Source organism: Danio rerio, chromosome 10 (assembly GCF_052040795.2).
Source record: "Danio rerio strain M-AB ecotype USA chromosome 10, GRCz13ab, whole genome shotgun sequence".
In the NCBI taxonomy this organism is placed as follows: domain Eukaryota; kingdom Metazoa; phylum Chordata; class Actinopteri; order Cypriniformes; family Danionidae; genus Danio; species Danio rerio.
Window position 1 is genome coordinate 8,851,238 of NC_141030.1, and position 16,847 is coordinate 8,868,084.

At 35.7% G+C, this 16,847-nt stretch overlaps 3 protein-coding genes across 8 annotated transcripts in view; 2 read left to right on the plus strand and 1 right to left on the minus strand.

Moving 5' to 3' along the window:
• tctn1 (tectonic family member 1) overlaps positions 1–16,847 on the minus strand; it is an 845,382-nt gene that overhangs the window by 118,295 nt on the left and 710,240 nt on the right. The gene's annotated exons all lie outside the window — the stretch shown is intronic.
• LOC103911722 (uncharacterized) overlaps positions 1–16,847 on the plus strand; it is a 146,818-nt gene that overhangs the window by 25,042 nt on the left and 104,929 nt on the right. The window lies entirely within an intron of this gene.
• Positions 2,869–16,847, plus strand: part of tbc1d10ab (TBC1 domain family, member 10Ab) — a 39,365-nt gene continuing 25,386 nt past the window's right edge. Inside the window, exons 1-2 of one of the 2 annotated variants that reach the window (XM_087270139.1) lie at positions 2,869–3,003; positions 3,473–3,729. In XM_087270139.1, the coding sequence (XP_087126265.1) occupies positions 3,536–3,729 (194 nt within the window). In that variant the 5' untranslated portion in view covers positions 2,869–3,003; positions 3,473–3,535. Of the gene's footprint in view, positions 3,730–16,847 lie in introns of both variants that reach the window. The other variant, XM_087270138.1, reaches the window with a different exon arrangement.

Sequence of the window (16,847 nt, forward strand, 5' to 3'; positions counted from 1 at the left end):
ATCTCTCTCTCTCTCTTCCTCTTGCTTTCTCTTATCACACACACACACACACAGACACGTGTAAAGACTGAGGCCGGCTTTACCTCCTGCCTGTTACTCCTGCCTCTGCCTGTTATGGTTTAAGCTGCATCAATTTGTTTAGATTGAATACTTCCTTGCTATTGCACACACAAACACATGAACAGAAATCTTAAGGAAGAAGACCTGGGATGAAAATGAAAGTAACATTCACAGAGGAGCAGCTAACATAGATGAAGGGTTGTGTGGCAAGAAACGAGACACATATCATGGCCTTACATTTGATGATTGTATTTAATTATTTCTTCTTCTTCTTCTTGAACTTTGTGGTAATTTATTCTGGGGGGAAAAATATTCTGGGAGAAAAAATTTGATCAAAAGATACAAAATGCAAATGAGGAGGAAATGTATTGAAATGATTGTGTCCTACGACGAGACTTTTCATATTGAAATGCAATTTTTGCTTCAAGAAATACCAAAGGGTTAAAAACGTACATTGGTGACGCTTGTATGATATTCAGTGCTTAGCATAACTATGATAATATGATTTGTATAATTTGAATTGATTCAAATAATAACAGGATTTAAATTTTGTGAAACTTTTGCGCTACAAGCTTTATGTGCCTTAGCTTATGCGGGCATGGCTTTATGTGGTAATATTTAAATTATCCACAGGAGGGCAGCCATGAACTTGATTTAAGCAACTTTTTCACTGGCTTGAAATTGTTGGGAAAAAAATGAATATAGTTTTTATTAATTTTGCCTCTTTTTCTTTTCATTAAACAATTATTTGTATTGTTCATTTAAAGTTTATATATTAACTGTACTTTTACTGTTATGCTGTGCATATGTTTTAGTTGTTGTCCATTAACAAAATCTAAAAATATCTATATTAACATATTGCAGATACATTTGAATTATGAATGTGTGGTCATGCATGTAAACTGAGTATGTAAGCACATTCAGCATGGCTTTTTTCAAGTTCTTTATGAGAATCATGAGATCAGCATGTGAGGACAGCACTGTATAATCACTGCTTTGTCATGATGAAAGGCAATGGTCAGTATAGATGAGATAGTTAACCATTTAAAAATATGGCAAGTAACTGGAAAATTCTGAATAATTCAAATAATTAATAAAATATGCAATTTATGCATAATCTAAAAGCTGAATAAATAGTCTTTCCATTGATGTTTGGTTTTTGACAGTATATTTAGCAAAGATAAAATGGTTTGAATATCTAGATAGAATCCAAAGGTAAAAGTAACAACCACAACCATAATGATAATAATTATGTGTAAGTGTGTGTGTGTGTGTGTGTGTATGTATATATATATATATATATATATATATATATATATATATATATATATATATATATATATATATATATATATATATATATATATATATATATATATATATATATATATATATATATATTCAAAGCAATAGTTTATTGTGGTTGCTGCAGTTATGTGTAAAATCATATAAAGATGTAAAACAAGTACATCACATTTTATAAAGATCAACACATCTAATAATTCTAAAATAATTAATACATAAATACGATTAAAATGATAAAATATAAAAATTAAAGTTAATCCAAGCAAATAAAATACCTGAAATTTGATTAAAATACAATAAATAAGCAGCTTAAACCAGTTTACTATGGAGGACAAAACCTGAAAAAATAATAAATAAATCCACAAATACTCAAAATAATTAAATTAATTAGTAAATAAATGTATAAATTTGTGCATAATTTAAACAATAGATAAATAAATGTGCAAATAAATAAATAAATGTATATAAAAATTCACAAAGTCCTGTATAAATAAGCACATAAATAATTATACCTACAGGCAGTTAAATAATTAAATAAATTACACAAATAATTTACCTTATGCCAATGAGAGGCTGTCTGTCAATCATCTAAGGGTGGTCTTTATGCCATCATTGGTTGATCTCAGAAAACATTTGCATGATGATTGACAGACACCCTCTCATTAGCATGTTGAGCTGAGCAGGGGCGTAGTGGTCATTTTAAAAGTGAGGGGACAAAGATTACATTCTTAATCACCTGTTTTCTTAATGGTCGTTCTCTAAAAGCAAGGGGGACGTATCCCCCCCAGGCCCCTGGAGCTGAGGAAAAGTAAACATGAAACTATGTTCAAGAATGAATAAACATTTGAAAGGGCCCCAATATTCGTGTAATTTATTTAATAATTTAGCTGCCCACACTATTAATTATTCATATATTTATTTAGGCAGGAATTTGTGAATTTTATATACATTTGTTTATTTGCATATTTATTCATATATTGTTTTATTTATGCAGGAATTTATGGATTTATTTACTCATTTATTTATATATTTGTGTATTTATTTCCCAGTGATAGGTTGCAGCTGGAAGGGCATCCGCTGCGTAAAACATATGCTGGATGAGTTGGCGGTTCATTCTGCTGTGGCGACCCCAGATTAATAACTGAACTAAGCCGAAAAAAAATGAATGAATGAATAAATGTATTTATTTATTTATTGTATTTGAAGGCTTCTTCCTCTATAATTTAAATATGTGCAAATAAATGTGTAAATACATTCAGTACAATTAGAACAGATTTAGTATACAAAATTGAAATTTAAATATCTTAAATTTAGTTTTTCCCCTCAGTTTGGTCCCTCGTACTAATATAATCATGTTTTGGGTCAGTAGAATCAACGATTGATAACTTAAATAAACTTTTGTAAATAAATAAATAAACAAATAAATAAATAAATAAATGCATTTGTAAATATTGCTGCACTGTAGACACGCGCTTTACTGCGCATATTCCGCCACGCCTCCTCAAAGCTCCAGAGGCTGCGACTTTAGCACGAACCACTCACTCAGTCACATTCAAAGGTTCATAAACACAGATTATATGAAATAAGATTAAAGCGATGGCGTCAGAAACATTGCACAAACGCTGACTTTACAGCACAGTGAGTCTGAGTTTTGTTAATTTGTGCGGAGATTTAAAAAGCTCTTTTTACGTCGAGTTAGCTTGTTAGCTCTTAACTAACTAACGTTACTGCATTTGTGGGTTGTGCGAATTTGACTGACGACAAATATTAACTTGCATTCAGACGAGTTTTATCTATATTAACCTTCAAAAAACAGTAGAAAGTGTGAGAAGGATGTTATTTACGTAATTTGGTTAAGCTACGCTTCATCTATTTATAATATGGTTTTATGTACGTGTAAACTGTCATATATAAATGTAGTAAGTAAACATCTACAATGGCCTGTCAGGGTCAAAGAAACCCATGTTTCACCTGACTGTAAGTGTTTATGCTTTTTATAATCAGATATGGCGTATCGGTAGTTTTACTGGAGCGTGTGGGGCTCAAATCTCAGTGTGTTGATAGTTTAAGGAGGTTGACAGGAGGAAATCCATTCTGTTTTTGTCAGAAAGACACTTTATTTTTTTTTTTTTGAGCCACAAGCAAGCGAGTTTTGGAGCTGATATTCAGCATGGCTAAGCTTCATGCGGGCAATGGAGTGCACTGGAAGGACGGTAAAAGTCAGCGCGGCACAGCGGACGGTCTGGCCGAGCAGGAGAGCTCCTCTCGGGGCTCAGACTCTGAGCTCAACGGCTTCGCCAACACGGAGGTCCAGCCCGACAAATACGGGTTTATTGGTGGAGCTCAACAAACTGCAGGAGAAAAGTAAGGGATATTTATTTTTATGGATGCTAAACACAATAACCCATTATTATCAATCGGATAATATAAAATTGATGTGAATGTAACACTTTATAACTTTAGTTGCTACATAATTATTCTACTAGGTAATTTGTTTAGCATTATAACATTGACACGCATGTCAAACTTTAATATATTTGCATGCATATTCAAATGCCCTTGAACTACTGATTAAGCATTATGTAATGTTTGTTAATAACTTACTGATTAAAGTGGACCGTGCTAATGTTTTTGTTTATTGGTGCTTTCACACAAGGTTATATTTTGAGGATTGTTGGTCCTTATTCACTTCTATAGTACGTTTTATCCATTATCTGACCGTTCTTCAAAATTACCTCTTCAACAGAATATGAATTTAACTCAAAGAGTGTGAATAAGTGGTGACAGAGTTTACGTTTTTGGGGTCAATTCATGTATTCTTCCCTCTTTGTCTCAAAGAATGTGTTGCTCAAGTGTTTCCATGTGAGCGCAGATGAGTTGACAGGTCTGTAACACAACCTAAATCCCCAGTGGTTGTTCTGGCTGATTTCATGTAAGCCGTCTAGCTTTGAGAAGTGCCTGGTCAGCTAACATTCCTATATCCGCGTATAAGGCCGTATAAATATTGTTATGTAATATCATAAGCTCTTGAGTGTCTCTTTGGAATCACATACTTCCTTTTTTTCTGAGATTTTCTGAAATGCAGCAAAATCAAACTTCACTAAACCTGCATGTTCGTGATTTAAAGGGACAGTTCACACAAATAAAGGACAATTAGCTATTAATTCAGTCAGATTCTAATCAATTAAAGTAGAATAAAAAGAAGATTTTAAGCTGAAATGGTGGTCCATGGTTATTCATGCCAGTCTTTGACTGCTGCCACTTTAAAATATAAGCACATGGCTATTTATGATACATTGAGGTCTTAAAAAGTGAAACGAGTGGTCTGTGCAAGAGATTGTCAAACATTGCTGAGTGTGTTATCAACAGCCTTGAGCACAAGCTTGCAGTCATATAATGATGTTGTACATGCATAATCAAGCTAAAGTAATTATTGTTGCAATACTGTACATAAAAATATAGATTTTATTAAATATTTTTTTTTTTATCAAGGCTGCATTTAATTCATATATTTTAAAATAAGGTCAGCACTAAAGTTTCATAAGACACTGTGGGGTATGGATCTTCATACCCATCCGACTGTGAAATGGATATATAATGCTCCAAGAAAAGCAACGGTCTCCTAACTCTATTGCTGTCTTTCAAGTATTAATATTTATACTTTTTTAAAAGAAAGACTATGGACATCCGATCTGTCTCTGCCAACCTCAAATCAATTGGGTAACTAATACATTCCATGCCTCCACAAACCCTAATCGCCAGTTTATTCACTTCAAAACTATTCAGGGCATATTTACTACAAGTACACGGCATATTATAGGCTTATTTCCACATCCTTATTGTAAGTTCTGTGAACCACAGTGTCCAGATGGCTATTTACATATGTTCAGAGGTGCAAAAACTTTGGGATTCTGTGCTGGACATTTTATTTAAAGTTACAAAAATTAATTTCCCTAAAGATCCTGTATTGCTATTAGTGAATGATAACTCTCAATTTACCTTAAATGCAAAGGCCCACAAATTTTGGCTAGCTGCTTCAACTGCTACAAAGAAAATACAGGTAGAGAGGTGGAAACCCCCTCATGATGTTTCTGTTAAGCACTGGTTGCATTCACTATTGGAAATACTGTATCTGGAACTGTCATCAGCCCGGATCAACCATGCTAAACTGGACATTCTGACTGTTTGGAAAAATCTATATAGACGACGTCAAAGAAATCTTGGACACTTAACCCTCATCTGATACAAGTAATGTCAAATGTAATGTAATTTATCTAAAAGCTTGGAAACTACAGTTATTCTGTGTTTCCTGGTGTGCATATAAAAGGGTGGGGGGATACATGGGGGATAATAGTTCTTAAAAGTATTTTTCAATCTAATGGTAAAAATTTCATATTTTTCTTTTAGGAAATAAAAACTTAATTACAAAAAGGCTGCATTTAATTGGTAAATAAATCATAACGTATGACAGAAAATATGAAATGTTTCAAGTTAAAATATATTTTTAAAAATTATTTATTCTTCTAATGCAAAGTTTTTAAAGAAACTTTATCATCAATGTTAAAAACATGTGTGCTGCTTAATATTTCTTCATTTATTTGAAAAAAACGTGATGCATTTTTAGAATTCTTTGAAATAAAGTTTAAAAGAACTGAATTTAAAATAATATGAAAATCATTTTAGCAAGCTTGTTGTATGTGCTTGCATTTGATACAATTTATTATCAGATAAAAATAACTTAATGAATGTATAAAGAAATCCAAACAACTCCAGAAATTCCTCTATTGCACACCCAGACACATTTCTGATGTCTATATTGTACTTCAATTTACATTAATTCTCATTTGATGTCGTGTACAGTTATACTTGAGCGTGCTATTCTCTTTTTTTATAGGCACACCTAATGGCTTCGTGTTTTTGGTTTGTTTAGATGTATTTTATTTAGGTTGTGTTCAGTCAGACAGCACTTAAAAGTGGACACAGTTCACCAATTTTCAGATGTCGGCACTTATTCAATTGATCCTCACTAACAGAGCAATGCAACCAAAGTCAATATAAATCAAACCAAACCTCCCAGAATCAACAACACATATCGTGTTCATAACAGATTTAGTTTTAGATTATCCAATATGAGCCTTTAGCTTCTACTTATGCAATTTTAACAAACACTTGACTGTTTTGCACTGATGTGCATAAGTGTCTCCGATTGCTCAGGACAAAGCAGTTCTGTTTGACCAAGATCATTCACTGATCAGCTTAATCTCCTGGAGAATTAATCACAGAAAGGCACATCTGTCCTCAACAGTTCACATGAAGAATTTCCCCTATTCCCTGTGTAACAGAATGGTTCTTATGTCTCTTATTCAGGCTCTGTTTCAGGATGTTTCTCCTCTCGCTGTGAACTCCTTTTAGCACTCTGAAATGCTCATTGATTTGTTTTGGCAGAACCTCCCTGCAAGTGTTTTCAGTTTGAAATGAAACCACTCAGTGACTAATTCAGTTCATTCTACAGGCAATAGTGCAGTAGTCAGATGTCTCCATAGTTTAAGTGCTGATAAATTAAAGTAGAAGACATTTAGTTTATTCCAAGTCAGTCTGATGAGTGTCAGCAGGCTCACACAAAATCTCCAAAAGCTCTGTAAACTATCTGCACATTTGCTGATCCTTGCATGTTCGCTTATGTAATCATTTTGCAGATTACACATCTTGTATAATATGAAATGCTTGCGATGTACGTTTTTTTAGGGGGGGAAAACTGTTTTAATAGGGCTGGGCGATTTGGCCTATCAAATGCTCAATTAATTGAACATTTTAACTTGATTACGAATAATGAACCATTATTTTGCTTTTTTTTTTTGCCCTCATAGTTCAGACAAGTTTTGCACAGTAAACATGCTCATATGTGAGAGATTTTTGAATGAAGGGTACATTACCTGATTTTAAAATATTTAAATAAAATAATCTATAATTATTTATTGAACATCACTGTTGAACAACAGAAATTAAAACACATTGCCTAAAATGAAGTAACTTTTTTTTTCTTATAAAAAGTGAAAATATTTTTTTTTATGAATAATTTTCAATGTTTTTCATATTAAAAGTAGAAAATAAGCATTATCTTTTCTAATTAAATAACTCTTATATAGTCTGTAAACAATAAATATAAATGCATTTCTTGCGTCTCCTGTAAACAAATATTTTAATGTAAATAATAATGTTAATCTAATAGAAAATATGTCGGCATTTCTGGCACAGCTTCCGTTTAGTGTCAATATAGTGCAAAGTAAGAGTCAAGAATGGGTCAATCATCCTACTTGATCAGAGATCTGGTGTGGCAGCAGAAGTATAAATTATAGCCTTTAAAAGGCTTAGCAGAGCTGGGTCACCACACTTCACACGCGGTAAGGAAAGTACTAAAAAAAATCGACTTGGAAAAATTCGATCATCGATTAGATCCATACATAAGACCGATTATAGGTTTTGAATGTCAATTTCGATTACGTTTTGATTAATCGCCCAGCCCTATGTTTTATTTATTTATTTATTTTTTCGACACATTCTAAGGTTTGGGATCAATAAGGGATGCATTTTACATTTATACCTTTCTTTAAGGACACATTATGTTGTGCAAAAGTGACAAGGAGACATTTTATAATTCAAATTCTTAAAAAAAATGCTGTTCCTTTTAACTTTAGATTCATCCAAAAATTGGTCTCCAGAAATATTATGCTGCACAACTTGTGAACGTGATGATCATTGTCCATTAAAGCAGAATATAAGCCTGCTTCTGAGGGCTCATGTGAAAATATTAACTGAAGTAAATGTGCTAATTCCGCTTTAAATCACATAAATAAATTGCATTTCAAATTGTGTTACAATATTATAAATGGAGTTCACAATAATACTACTTTTACTGTATTTTTTTATAAAAAATTGAGCTTTTGATATCATGGGAGACTTGTTTCATAGACTTAATATTACTTATTACCAAAAGTGTATTCTCGTTTTATTAATTCATTATTATTATTATTATTATTGATTCCTCTAAAATCTGTAGATACTCCCATAAGAATTACATTAGATTAAATCTTGGCTTTGCCTTGTGGTAAATAAATCTGCTATACACTTTGTGCATTTTCCTTGGAAACTATAATTTATCACAAACATCTCTGTCTTCTTAACATCGAATATCATATGAAAGAGGTCTTTGAGGATTCAGTAATTGCTGTGGTCCATCACGACACAGAAATATCATTCATGCTTAATGACATTAAGGTCTGCTAGAGAAAAATGACTGTACACGGACTAAGAGGACATTTCGTCTGAACAATTGACAATGATGATTGCACTATTCTATGAAGAGGACATTGACTTCGTTATGACATTTCACTGCATGGCTTTTGTTTCCCTCCATTTGTTTAGTACTGTCATGGAGATGAAACTAAGCACTAAGCCTCTGGAGAGCGTTTAAATGCACCAGTTCACATTTGGCAAACACATAACAGACCTTCATTTGTATTTGTTTCCTCTGATGTTCTCAGATTCTGGGAGGTTTTACAGGAACAGTTTTATTCAACTCACTGGAATTAAGGCCACTAGTACTAAAAATCAATCTGTAAAATAACCGAAACAGTTACTGGCAGCGCATTACTTGGTTTTTGTACTGTAATTTACATGTCAAATTAAGACAGTATCTATTCAAGCTACAAAAATATAATTGATATATATTTTTAAGAGAGAGAAAAAAAGTTTTTCAAATGCAACCAAATAATACACACATAAGATGAAATCAACAGATGCACAAGTGCTGAGTGATGCCTTTGTATAGTATATGAAGCATTGACTTTTACTTTAATATTAATAAAGAGTTGCACAGATGAAATCAACCAGTAATCCTGAGACTTTTTTCAGACTTTAAAGTACACTGCCCTATAACTCTGCCAGGACTGCCTAAATAAATACTCTATATTCACATTGTCTTTTATTTAATTTTGAATACATTACTCAAGTGTGAAATCAACAAAGTTCAGTATTACAAATAGACACTGATTTAGTACCTGCAATAATTAAACTGTTAATCTCAGATCATTTACAGTATAGTTTTTGTGTAGGGTGTATTCACACCATGAAAGTCTATTAGTTCACTTGTTTTGGACTGGACTAAACATGATGCTGCTTTAAACATTTATTTATTTGGTGCAGTTTGCTTTTACACTGCCATTTGTGCAAGTGACTCAGAACCACACTTCTGCTAAAGTCAGCCATTACAGGTCACTTTTATCAGGTTTGTGTCTCCACTGCCAAAAAGTACCAATGGTACCCTTTTGGTGAGCGTGGTGTATTTGAATGTTGCAGGCGATGTCATTCTTGCTCAAGGAGATGTTGACAGTAAAGCTGTAATGGTTGTTCACATATTATATGAGAAGCACTTCTCACAAAACAGATACTTTATACACATAAATACTTTTGTATAAATGTTCATTACTAACCTTTCTATGAGCATGATTTTATTACAACTGCTGATCAATGATCCATCTTTCCAAGTTCATAATAGTCCAAAATGTGAGGATAATAGTTAAACATGGCAGTTTGTTTATGCTTTAGCTTGCTGAAAGAATCATTCTTCTTTGTTTTTTTGCGCGTCAGTCTCACGTTTGTTTGTTTCTGAAAGGATCAGATGTCAGAAGCAATTTAATAATCGTGCACACATTATTATCTTCAGCTCATGAAGTTCGTTATTTCAAATATAAACACGCAGCAAGCACACGCAAGCTCTCCGGACAAGGTGAAACTGCTCGTTAAAGGGCCATGACACCCCCCACTTTCGGTTAAAGTCTACTTAAGAATTTTTTCAAAAGATGCATGATAAATGGGCGTGGAGCTCCGCGAGCATCGGGCAGGAGTGGGCGTGGCCAGCAGGGGAGAAGGGGAGCGAACAACTGTTGTTGTCAGTTAGCTCACAAACTGAGACACAAACCGTGAGACGCATGAGTTTATAGTTCACAAAGTTAAAATGCAAAGAAATAAACAGTAATTTAATGCCCTGAAACATTTGTTATTCGTAATTTCATATACACATAACCACAATATATATCATTATAAAGATAAGTGTGTTCATGTAAACACTATGAGGATTCTCCCTCGATCCCCGTGTCTAAATTATAGATCTTGAATGCAGACTCAGTGCAACAGGTCTCCTGACCTGTCTATTTTAACCATTAGCCCTGCTGGTAATATAGAGGATTTAGGCAAACACAGCAGCACGGCTATGTGTCTGAATGTGAACGAACTCCTGATAAAAGTCAACGTCCGCCATTCTCTAATTCTCGTGCTGCTCTCCCGACAAAAATGCTTGCAGCACACACACAGCTTTGCTGTATGATCGGCCCTGACAGGATCGCGGGGAAAAAACATGCAACCAAACCCGTGGATCATGGAAACAAACACATACGAGCCTTCATGAACGGCTACGTGCCGTTGGTCTGTGTCTCACTCACAGCTTGCTTGAAACTGGCAGGTCTGCCTTCGGAAAGCACGTGCTCTCATGAATAATTAAGCAGCCGGCTCTTCTCATAGGATAAGTAAACTCCGCTATGAATAATAATGAGAAACCGACGCGTCATCATTGCACTTGCAGTACTGCGCTACGTCGCCGATTTTGATCCCTCCCCAAAAATTATTTTAAACCCGGAAGCTGAAATTAGCTGACAAAAGCTCAAAATTATCCAGTTTTCCCCACAATTAAAGCTGACAGGTGCTAACATTGTCTTAACTGATGCTCAACACACACAAATCTGTTAATATAAAAAAAAAAAGTTCTCCAGGGTGTCCTGAACCTTTAAACAACGACAGGACATAGCAGATTTCGTTCTTCTTGGCTTTGTGGCTGTTCATCAAGACGACCACAAGGTTTGATTGAGCTCGGGTTGACCATTGCTCGTTATTATATGTATAAAGTATTACGATGTAATGTCTTGGCTGTGTATTTAAAAATAGCGCTTTCTTCGTTTCTGTAATCCTGTAAACCAATAACGTTCAGCTATGCATCTGGCTTGGGCTTTTGGTACCCTTTTGTTGTGCTAGGTACTCTTTGGAAAGGTTACCCAAAGAGTGGTATGGTATGGTTCGCATTTTGGTACCTTTTATCAGTGGAAATGGCCATAAAAGCTTACCGACCTGCATCGTAACACTCAGTGGAAACAGGCCATAAGGTACCATTAACTTAAAGCAATTTTTGCATTCTTCATTTCAAATGTGTATTATACAGATTTATAAAAAAAAAAATTGTATTACACAGATTTACTTTGTAATGATGGTATCAGACCTAGAGCTGTTTTTTTTTTTAGTTGTGGTTCATTAATGAACGTGGTTGATTGTATCTTATCAACAGCAGATGTCATACAGTATGTGCACAACTCAAACTATGGCTTCCTGATCATTTTAAAGGCACAGGGCTTTCTGCAAATGAGTCAGATCCAGATCGGATCATGTTCGCAACTTAAACAAACTGTACCAGAGTTTGTTTGGAAGCACAGCGCTGCTTCAGCTGGACCTCCGTCTGTTTGTTTTGTGCGCAGCAGAGTGTGATTGCTGCCTTCACTCTTGCCCAAATTTTCTGAACCAATGGGGTAAATGAACTTGAGTTGAATTCAATCAAATAAAGCAAGACCGATGTAAATGCACTCTAAAATGATACCTGACAGTTTTCTGTTATTCCATGACACCGTTCTCCCAAAAACCTTCAAAATGTTTAGATTGTTTAATCCACAGGAGTCAAACTGTACAGTTTAGCTTCAACCCTAATTAAACACACCAGATCAGATTAGTTGTGTTCTTCAGGCTTGTTTGAAACCTACAGGTAAGTGTGTTGGGTTGGAACTTAACTCTGCATGCCGGGATGTGGCCCTCTGGGGCCGTTTGATACCTCTGGTTTAATCGTAGTTTCATCAAGCAAAATGAACACTTTTGCCTGTTTCAAAAATAAAAGTCTTGACTGAATATAATTACTTGCACAAAGATATCATGTGTGTTCACAAGAAAGCCATGATATGTAATCCAAATTGTTAATCATTTTCAACCATAATGATTTCAATGCAATTTGTCCCGATAGGATAAAAAATCCATACAAGCACACACAACTGCAAAAACACAGTGTATGCCCATCTTAAGATGATGACTGAATTTTCTTGTTTGAACAAACAAACCTCTTAAAATAGACATTTTAAAATAGCTCTTTTTTTGTCTGTCATTGGTGATGTAGTGAAGACCAGGAAGGGAACAGACAAGGAAAGAGAGTGAAGGGATGCCCCCCCCCCCATGCTGTCTTGTGCTTCCTGTTTTCCACCTATACTAACTGCAAGCTGTCCACTTTGACCTGTAGGAAGTGTCTATAGGGTGAAAATAAACACTTGTCGAAAGCCTGTGGTACTTGTGGAGTGAAAGGATACATGCTCTACTCTTTCCATGAGTCCTTTCAAAAGCCCTTTAGTAGTCCATTCTTCATAAGTCTCCATTCAACTTCATAGTTTCAGTGTAACACAATTACCACAATCAGTCTGCATGGGGAAAGTAAACAGGCAAACGGCAGGCCCTGTTTCTGTTCCATAGATCTAAACGACCACAGTCATCTGTAATCTAATCGCTGGCCATAATCCAATCTGGACTGCGTAATCTATGTACACACAGCATGTGTACAAGTATATTTACTTTCCATTTCAGGAGCCTGTGTGTGTGTCCATGTGTCATCAGAGTTACGCAGCCTGTCTTGTTACTGACCTTTTGCCAAGGGATTATTGGATCTGTTGTCATCTCAGGGATAGACTTCAATTTGTACTTTTCATGCATCATTTTTTCTGCAATGAGGAAAAAGAAAATCAAGTAAAGCTACAATCAGTCTATCAATCAGTAAATCCTAAAGCTTTAACTTACGGAACTTATGCATACTGTTTTTACCAACAGTGATTGTAATCTCTGTTTATCAGACATGAATACAGTATGTCATAGTTTGGGTGTGTCTGTCAGCTGGTTTTAATAACCGTGCTCTGCAAACACAATTAGAAAGTACAGCAGTACAGAAAGATTCCCAGAAACGATACTTTCCCCAGTGATCTCTGCTCTGACTGTTCAGAACACTCTTACAAACATTCAACCCACTTTTGTATCACATAGCCAAGAAGTACATTTATGGCTCGTTTCCACTGACTGGTACAGTACGGTACTGTTTGGGTCGGTATGGGTCACCTTTATCAGGCTTGCGTTTCCACTACCAAGGGTACCCTTTTAGTGGGCGTGGTGTATGACAGAAAGTTTCATGCGCATCATTCTCCCTCGAGGAAATGTCTACAATAAAGCTTTAACGGTGGCTTACATATCATCTGAGAAGCACTTCCCACAAAACAGATGCTTTATACACAAATACTTCTGTATAAATGTTTATTTTACTAACTTTTCTATGAACAAGATTGATTACAACTGCAGATCAATGACAGACAAAATAGCCTACAGTAACGTCTGTAATTATATTAAATTCAGTTCAGTTCAGCTTTATTTGTATAGCGCTTTTACAATGTAGATTGTGTCAAAGCAGCTTCACATAAATGGTCATAGTAACTGGAACAGTGTAGTTCAGTTTTTAGTGTTTAAGTTCAGTTCAGTTCAGTTTAGCTCAGTTCAGTGTGATTTAATCATTACTGAGAGTTCAAACACTGAGGAGCAAATTCATCGATGCGTAGCTCTACCAATCCAGAACCATGCGAGCCAGTGGCGACAGCGGAGAGGGAAAAATACTTCCCCTGATGGGAGTGAAGAAAAAAAACCTTGAGAGAACCAGACTCAGTTGGGCACGACCATTTTAATTTCTCCGCTGGCCAAAAGTCTTGTACAGAGCTTCAGTCACCGCAGTGGAGGCTGGAAGATGGCCTCAGCGAAGACTCGTCTGTCCCTGGTGCGTCGCTGGAATTAGACTCATGTTCTCCATTCCCAATGACCATCAGCGCAGCAGCAGCAGCTCAGGATATGGCCTGGTCACGGATATGAAATAAATAAATGAACATATATGAACATATACAGACCCTTACAGTCTCCGATATGTTATCAACTACAGAAGAACTACGCACAGCAGATATTTAGTGCTTATTTAGGTCAAAAAAACAACAGGAAATATAGCCCACACTATAGCCCACAGTCAGGGCAGACCTCTCATCTGTGTCTGTAATCTTCAGCAGCACATGTAGCCTCTGTTAGAGAGCCATTCCATCTTTCTAAGTTCATAATAGTCCAAAAGGTGATGATAATAGTTAAACAAGACGGTGTGTTCACGTTTGCTAAAAAAAGAATGTGCTCCTATTTTTCCAGCTTCTCCTTTTTTCCACGCTTAACTCTCGCATTTGCCCTTTTCTTTCTGAATGTGTCATTCTTGCGTTTGTCAGCTTCTCACAGGATTGGTTGATTAAGCGATTGACGCATCTCTGTAAACCAATAGTGTTCAGCTGCACGTCTAGCTCCGCCTTTTGGTACCCTCTCTTCTGTTTGGTACCCTTTCGAAAGGGTGCCGAAAAAGTGGTACAGTATGGTTCGGTTCGGTACACCTTTTGACAGTGGAAACAGCTATTAAAGCGTACCAAACGAACCGTACCGTTCCGTACCACTAGTGGAAATGGGCCATTATAGGAGTTGATACCATGCCATTAGATCTGACCAGTGTTGGGTGAGTTACTTTAAAAAAGTCATAGATTACTACATGTAAAAAGCAATTCGATTACTAATTACTTTACTTTGCAGTTACTTTTAAAACATATACATTACACCTATAAAAATACAAAATAAACTGCAGCTCTTTCAGTAATTTAGTATTTACTGAGAAAAATAGTTTGTTCAAAGCAGCTTTATATATTCAAAAGACTTAAATAGTTCGGCCAAAACTTACAATTCTCTCATCATTCACTTCTTCCGATCCTGTTTGTCTTTTTTTTAACACAAAAGAAAAAAAAAAATAGATACCTGTAACCACTGACATTTGTAGTATTAAAAAGGCACAGCAGTGTTTTGCTGTTGTGTTTGTCTGAGATAATTAGTCAACCTAAATGTTTATATTCCATAGTATGAAGCTAATCGGTCAGTTCTTGTCATGTGACTCGTGGTTTATTACTGAATGTGCCTGGGAAATGCGCGCGCAATATACACTCCCAATATGCGCGCATGCAAAAGACGCGATGTGTGAACGGCCCCATAAGTAGCTACGCTTCTCTTCACATTCAGAAGATACCTTCCCTCTCGATCCTGTACAAACAATTAGTTTGGCCGTCGTGTTTTTAGGTGCTGTTTTCCTCCTTGGTAACGAGTAATGTCATAGAAAGGTTTCTATTCAAGTGCTTGAACAAGTTGCTGGTCATGTTAAAAGCAGTCGAAAGTTCTTTAGACTGAATTTCACAGCAATATTTTTGTTGTTACGCTCGATTAAATCAAAGTAATGTCTGTGTTCTACTTGAAGCAACCGCTCTCGACAGCAACCATTTCAGCTTGTGTTCTCCAGCAATTTAAAAGTGCATGCTTATTAACTCGCGTTGCAGCAGAAAACGTGGCATGAAAGAAGCATTTTTTTTCTTCCAATAACTAACGCAAGTAATTACCTTGACTTTAGTCACCGTAATCAGATTACACAAATGTAATTCAGCACATTACTGCATTCTCCAAAAATTTAGATTACAGTAAAGCATTACTGTGGAACATGTTACACCCAACTCTGAGTCTGACTGTAGTAAAGGGTGATTTTTTTTCTTTCTTTCTTTTCTTCAGTGGACACCAGCTTCTGTTTAGGATTTCCCTCAGAAGAATTTAATGTGAACGAATGTCAACACCTACAGTACTCTGATATAGTTAATCCAATTTGACACCTGGGTGTATTCTCAAAGCGTGGTTTGCCATTGAAGCTGTTAGGAGCTTATGAGCTGATAAGCGTCTAGATATATAGACCTGGTTTTGTAAACATAGGGGTATAGGTCTGTAAATCTGTGTGGATGTGTTCGTCAGTTTATTGGGCTGAATTTCTAAACCTGTAGGGATGATCTTGTAAATGAAGGGATAAGCGTGCAAGTGTCACAATCCCATTAGTTAAATTGGGAGCTTGGGCATGTACCGTGTACCAAGTTTTAGTTTAGTTTGCACCAATTTATTGTGTTTAAGGCTTCATGAAGGTAGCTCAGATCAGTTTAGCTGCATCAATACTATAGTGGTTAAAGTCAAGCTGGCAACACCCGGCAACAAGAGAGAAAGTGGATTTTGTAGACAGGATGTATGCATGGGAAGCAATGCGAGATGTAAACAGAAGTTCAGAAATGCTCTACTTTATGCAAATAAGAAGCAAATTCATAAGCAGTTACCAATGGGAGTAAAGCCAGATGATGAGACTTGATTTGTCTGCTGTCGTGGGGTGATGAATGCTTCATTTAGCTGCCGTTCCTGCACCAGCCGGTAGTAATTGCTGT